The sequence below is a fragment of the Haliaeetus albicilla genome, chromosome 24 (genome assembly GCF_947461875.1).
Source record: "Haliaeetus albicilla chromosome 24, bHalAlb1.1, whole genome shotgun sequence".
NCBI classification, from domain to species: Eukaryota; Metazoa; Chordata; class Aves; order Accipitriformes; family Accipitridae; genus Haliaeetus; species Haliaeetus albicilla.
In genome coordinates, this window is record NC_091506.1 from 11,124,573 (window position 1) to 11,131,058 (window position 6,486).

Genomic DNA, 6,486 nt, shown 5'->3' on the forward strand with positions numbered 1-6,486 from the left:
AGTCGGGGGCCCCGCCGCCGGCTGCCGCCGAGGGGGGTCTCTCCGGCCCCTCTTCCTGCGGCGGCTCCGTCCCGGCCGGGTGAACGGGGCAGGGGCACGGTGGGCCGGCGGTACCGAGGGCCCGGCGGGAGGACCGGGCGGAGGGGAGCGGGGCCCGGCGGGGGGGGTCGGGGCGGGCGCGGCACCGCCCCCGCCAGCAGCGGGCGGGCCCGGCGCCGGCGGCGGCGCGGAGCGGCGGGGAGAGCAGCGGAGCGGGCGGAGAGGTGAGCGCGGCCGCGGTCCCTGCCCCGCTCCCGGTAGCGGGGCGGCGCCGGACGGGGAGCCCGGGCCCGGCGGAGCGGCGGTCCGGGGAGGCGGGGGGGGGGGGTGCGGGGCTGCGGGCGGGAGCCCGGGGAGCGCCGGTGGGTGCGGGCTGGGCAGCGGGAGCCGCGGAGAACAGCGGTCCGGTGGTTGCGGGCTGCGCGCCGAGAGCAGGAGCTTCGGCGGGACCGGGCTGTGCAGCGGGAGCCTCGGGGAGCGGGAGCCTCGGGGGGGGTACGGGCCGTGCACCGGGAGCCCCGGTGGGTGCGGGCAGAGAGCCCCGGGGAGTGGGAGTCCCGGTGGGTGCAGGAGCCCCAGGGAGCAGGAGCCCGGGGTGCGGGAACCTCGGGGAGCGGGAGCCGCGGTGGGCGCGGGCAGAGAGCAGGAGCACCGGGGAGTGGGAGCCCGGAGGAGGCGGGCAGGGAGTCCCGGGGTGCGGGGAGCCCCAGTGGGTGCGGGTGGGGAGCCCTGGGGAGTGGGAGCCCGGAGGGGGCGGGCAGGGAACCCCACTGGGTGCAGGTGGGGAGCAGGTGGCTGTCGCACTGCCGAGGGGAGCTGGCTCGCTGGGGCCGGGGGGGGCAGTGGGTGCCTGGGCGCTGACTTGGGTGCTCTCCCTGCAGGAGGCGGTGGGCAGAGCCGGGCCAGCGCAGAGCCGGGCCGGATGGGTGGCACGGCAGGGCCAGGGCCCGGGGACCCCCGGGGCGGCTGAGCCGGCCCATGGCGGCGGGCGCGGGCGCCTTTGCGTGGGCCGCCTTCCCCGCCATGCCCACGCGGCGCGTGTACTGCAGCGCCGTGCACCGCGACGGGCAGCTCTTCGTGCTGGGCGGCTGCGGGGGCGGCGGGCGAGCCCTGGGCACTGCCGAGGTGCTCGACCTCCCAACCCAGCGCTGGACCACGCTCCCACCGCTGCCCACGCCGCGGGCCGGTGCTGCTGCCCTCACCTTGGGCAAGCAGATCCTGGTGGTGGGCGGCGTGGACGTGGCACAGAGTCCCCTCGCCTCCGTCGAGGTCTACCATGTGGATGAGGGCAAGTGGGAGAAGAAGGCGGCGCTGGCTCAGCCCTCTATGGGTATCTCAGCCGTGCAGAGAGGTGAGGGCTGGGGATAGGGCTTGGCTGCAGGTACCTCTACTGTCCAGAGAAGCGGGGATGCAGGGGTTGGGGGATGCTGAGGTGGGATTTGAATCCTGCTGCCGCTTGGGATGCAGCACGAGGCTTTCACCCAGTAGCCAAACTTGCCACTTAATGGCAGGGTCCTACTCGTGCCCCAGCAGCCTTGTCGCCGCCCGGGGCTGGGTGATGTGGAGCCCCTCTGGGCACAAGAGCCTTCCCCAGCTGCCCTGACTGGGAGCTGTGCCAGGGTAGCCAAGCACCCTGCTCCACCCTGGCTCGGCGTGCTGCGCGTCGAACACATTGTGATTCCTGCCCAAACTTTGCTGAGCAGCCTCCGAGCCTTGGCACAGCCGGGCAGCCCGCATGCCAGGAGCCAGGGTTGGTCCCCATACATGGTGCCCATGTCTGCTCCCTGTCTGAGGATGCCATGGCATGTCCCCAAGCTGCAGCGGGGTGGGCAGGGCAGAGGGGACGGCAGGGCAGCGGTGAGAGCGTGCAGGGGTACTGTCTGCGCCGGGAGCGGGAGCAGGATTTGGCAGCATGGCTGTGTTGCCATGGTGTCTCCAGGGAGATGGTACTGCCGAGAATAATTAGAGCCGATGGCCTTGTGCTCCTCTCTGCGCCTGATAGATGGGGTGGAGAGGGGGGTGAGAGGGTCCCAGCGGGGTTGGGGCATTGCTGGGCTCAGGCCTGGCCGCACGCACCGTCCCCCGGCCACCCTGGAGCAGCAGCTGGCCGTGGGGCTCGGCAGCGCCTGTGCTGCCTGCCCTGGAGGGCACAGGGACTCCCAGCCCCGCAGCACTGCCCACAGACCCCCAGCCTCACCGCAGCCTCTTTTGCAGATGGGGCCATCTACGCGCTGGGGGGAATGGGTGCGGACACCTCTCCCCAGGCACTGGTCCGTGTCTACGAGCCAGCGAAGGACCACTGGCAGCCCCTGCCCTCTATGCCCACCCCCTGCTACGGGGCCTCCGCCTTCCTGCAGGGCAACAAGATCTTCGTCCTGGGTAGGTGCCACCGGGGAGAGCCGAGCGTCCCCCCGTGCCCCTGCCCTCTCGCTCCGCTGCCTCCCCGGATCAGGGAGTGACCTAGTGCACCCCAGGGTGGCTCTGTGCTGCCCTTCCACCCCAGCACTGCAGCTGGCAGGCCCCATCCTGCTTGCTGAGCCCACCGATGGTGCCAGCTCGGGGCACTGGCAGCCGCAGTGTCTCGTCTGTGTGCAGGGGGCCGGCAGGGCAAGCTGCCCGTCACCGCCTTTGAGGCCTTTGACCTGGAGACGAGGAGCTGGACGCGCTACCCCTGCGTGCCCAGCCGCCGCGCCTTTGCTGCCTGTGCCATGGTCGATGGTGTTGTCTTCAGCCTGGGGGGGCTGCAGCAGCCGGGGCCTCACAACTTCTATTCCCGTCCCCACTTCGTCAACACCGTGGAGATGTTCGATCCTGCACAGGGTGAGCTCCGTGTCCCTAGGTGGGGTGGGAGTGTCCCCTGTCGGTCCAGGATGCCTCCCTGGGTCTTGGTGAGGGGTGTCCATACCAGAGGGACATGGTTCATCCAGGCACTGAGCATCAGCTCCTTGCACCCATGGCGAGTCCTGCCCTGTGCTCCCTGGCCCTGGGAGCCATTTGCCCGGGGATATCCTGGCCTCGGTGTGTGGAGAGGAGCCCCAGCAGGCAATGCTCATACCCTTTCACCCCCAGGTGCGTGGAGCAAGCCGAGCCGTGCCATCCGCATGAGGGAGAAGAGAGCTGACTTTGTGGCCGGCTGCCTGGGAGGAAGAGTGGTGGCTGTGGGTGGTCTCGGTAATGCTGGGCGTAGGCACGTGGCTGTGTTCCCATCCCTGTCCTTTGTGGCACATCAGTGACCTGCGCAGCAATGGGGAGGTCGGCTGTGTAAAACCATGGGGCTACTGCAACACCGTCTGCAGCCGCGTCCCTCCTGTGCCCCCCAAGTGCTGGGGGGACCCTACTGCCCTGACCCACAGGCTGCCCCCACTGAGCAGCTTGCACCTTTCACCCCCTCAAGCCAGGCCTTCCCCAGCTTATGTGCAGCGTGCTGGGCTCACAGCCCAGGTCGGCTCAGCCCCGCCGCGCAGGGCTGCAGCGCCTCATCCCTCTCCCGAGAGAGCTGGGGAAAGGTTAGTGCTGTCACTCAGCAGTGGGGATGCAGCGGGGAGGGCTGCCTGGGGAGCCTGGCACCAGCCAGCACCCCCAGCCCTGCAGCGAGGGCTGCCAGACCCCACCGAGATCGCCCAGGGCAAGCCGGACCTCCTGCTGCAGGGCAGGAAGAGGTGATGGGGAAGGTGAGCGGCGCTGGCTGGGTCCCTGTGGTGTGGCATTGCTTCTGAGCCCTGCCATGGATGGTGCTGCCCTCCCTTCTGCCCCAGTGATGGCTGCGGGGTGCCTGCATGGGGGCAAAGCCAGCAGTGCGGCATCAGTGCCAGCTGCCCTCCCTGTGGGGATGCCGCTAATCCTTTTGTGCCCCTGCTAATTGCCTCTGGGATCACAGACCTCCCCGCAGCCCAGGGCTTGGGGACTGGCCACCGCTGGGGGCTCAGGCTGGGACATCAAAGGCATGTGAAGGGTGAAAGGCAGAGCCTGGGGTGCAGGGAGGGCTGCGGGGGGTCTGACGCCATTCTGTCTTCCACAGGGAACCAGTCCTGTCCGCTGGACTCGGTGGAAGGGTTCAGCCTTTCGCAGAAGAAGTGGGAGCCACTGCCCCCCATGCCCACCGGCCGCTGCTCCTGCTCCAGCTGCCCAGCACCCAGCTTGCTCTTCGTCATCGGCGGGGTGGCCCAGGGCCCCAGCGGTGCCGTCGAGGCTCTGTGCCTGCGCGAGGTGCCCTGAGTGGGGCCCCGGGGCCCAGCCCCGGCCATGCACCAAGTGCCTGAAGACGGGGACAGGGTGTGTAAGCACCCGTGTGTGCGGGTGACCCGGTTCCAGGGAGCTGCCGTCCTGTGACGCCAGGTGCCGGAGCAGCTGCAGTTTCTTGCCATGCTTCGGAAACCCCTGTCGGCTCCTGCACCGCTGTGGCAATGGAGCCAGGGGCAAAATCCTGCCTGGCAGGAAGGCCGCGGCCAGTGGCGCGGAGGGAGCAGTGGCAGCAGGACTGTCGCTGGCCACGCTGCCCTGTCTGGCCCCGTCTGTGCTGTGGCATGTCCGTGCCATGTGTGTAGCAGTGAGTGCTGTGTCGTCGTAGACCCAGTCGATGTCTCATGTAGCACAGAGGTGCCCGGTAGCTCAGTGCCTAGGAGGTGACTTAGCACCTCGAATAAATGAAACACATGGAATTTTACCCCACTGGAGTTGTGTCATCCTTGGTTATCCTGCTCCGGGCAGGGACATGCCACAGCCTGTCAGGAAACCCCCTCCCAAGGGAGACCCAGGTGAGCCTTCCCTGGCCGGACCCCATGCTATGGGGCAGAGACATCTCTTGCTCCTTTCCCCACTGCCAGGGTGAGCGGAGCAATGCGATGCAGGGATCCGGCCCTCCTTTTGGAGAGGGAGAGCTGAGCAGTGGCTGCCCTGCCTTGGCACAGCCTTGCTCCTGCTTGGCCTCTCCTGTGGGCAAAGGGGCTGCAGTGGGTGAAGGCAGCAGCAGGAGAGGGGCTTTGTCAGAGGGAGCCGGGGTGCGAGAGAGGGCAGGGAATGGTGAGGGCTGTCAGGATGCTGAGAAATAAGATGAGATGCCTAATGATGCTGGTGCTCCTGGGCCCCATCCAGCACCACAGCCCTGTCTCAAAGGATTGAGCATGGCTGGTGCTTGGGAGAGCTGGATTTGGCTGTGTCCAGCTGTCCCAGGCGGGAACACTGCATTTCCCACTTACCAGCACTGGGAAGGGAAGATAAGCTCTGTTACCGGTGGTGTCTGTGGGTGACATTTAAGGGTGTACAGTGAAACTGGTGGGGGCGTGACCCCCCAATTGCCTGGTGCTGTGGGCTCGCCTGAGCCTCATTGGTCTTGGCTCCATGCAGAGTCACGCAGCCCAGAGCAGAGAGCGGCGGTAGCAGATGCAGACGAGGGATTTGATCTTTCACTGATATGACATTAGAAAGATCTCGCAGGTCCAGGTAAATATCAAGCACAGATGCCTGACCTTTCGGAAAAGATAGCCAGTGCGATGCTCGGATGGGTAGCAGGGCCAGAGAGATGGGAAGATAAATCCCAGCAGAGTGCGGCAGCATCTGGCCCACTGCTGGGGCAGGCTGTGCTGTCTGCCGGGGGCGTCACAGCGTGGGGAAAGTTGGAAATTATTTAGAAAAGAGCATTCTGTGCTGGTTTTGGCTGGGATAGAGTTAATTTTCTTCATAGCAGCTGGTATGGGGCTATGTTTTGGATTTGTGCTGAAAAGAATGTTGATAATACAGAGATGTTTTCGTTACTGCTGAGCAGTGCTTACCCAGAGTCAAGGCCTTTTCTGCTTCTCTCACCACCCCACCAGCGAGGAGGCTGGGGGTGCACAAGGAGTAAGGAGGGGATGCAGCCGGGACAGCTGACCCCAACTGACCCAAGGGATATTCCAGACCATATGGGGTCATGCTCAGCATGTAAAGCTGGGGGAAGAAGAAGGAAGGGGGGGACATTGGGAGCGATGGTGTTTGTCTTCCCAAGTAACAATTATGTGTGATGGAACCCTGCTTTTCTGGAGATGTCTGAACACCTGCCTGCCAATGGGAAGTGGTGAATGAATTCCTTGTTTTGTTTTGCTTGTGTGCATGGCTTTTGCTTTACCTGTTAAACTGCCTTTATCTCAGCCCATGAGTTTTCTCACTTTTGCTCTTTCAATTGTCTCCCCGTCCCACCTGGGGGAGTGAGTGAGTGGGTGTGTGGTGCTTAGCTGCCGACTGGGGTTAAACCATAACACAGTCGCCAGGTGTTTTCAGTGTCGTTGCCCCATCACCTCCACTGCCTACCCAGCGCAGTGACTGTGGGGTCCATCCCTACGTCCTGCATGGCCGTTTGCCTGTGTTTTGGGAGGAACATCCTGGGATACCTGGGCTCGCGGTACCTCGGATGAAGCCATCCCTGCATCCACCTCTGGAGTTGCCATAGAAACCACCATTGTGCCAGAGCCAGCA

General features: G+C 65.7%; 1 protein-coding gene across 1 annotated transcript; it reads left to right on the plus strand.

Moving 5' to 3' along the window:
* Positions 1-206: 206 nt before the first annotated feature.
* On the plus strand, positions 207-4,702 carry KLHDC8B (kelch domain containing 8B). The gene is made up of 6 exons (XM_069812080.1): positions 207-263; positions 921-1,390; positions 2,254-2,418; positions 2,635-2,859; positions 3,109-3,210; positions 4,058-4,702. The coding sequence occupies exons 2-6, from the start codon at positions 1,018-1,020 to the stop codon at positions 4,252-4,254; spliced, it is 1,062 nt and encodes a 353-aa protein (XP_069668181.1). The 5' UTR covers positions 207-263; positions 921-1,017; the 3' UTR covers positions 4,255-4,702.
* Positions 4,703-6,486: the final 1,784 nt, after the last annotated feature.

Coding starts and splice junctions, on each gene's coding strand:
- KLHDC8B (XM_069812080.1), top strand. CDS start 1,018: ATGGCGGCGGGCGCGGGCGCCTTTGCGTGGGCCGCCTTCCCCGCCATG. Junction 2,419..2,634: donor CAACAAGATCTTCGTCCTGG/GTAGGTGCCACC, acceptor GTCTGTGTGCAG/GGGGCCGGCAGGGCAAGCTG. Junction 2,860..3,108: donor GATGTTCGATCCTGCACAGG/GTGAGCTCCGTG, acceptor TTTCACCCCCAG/GTGCGTGGAGCAAGCCGAGC.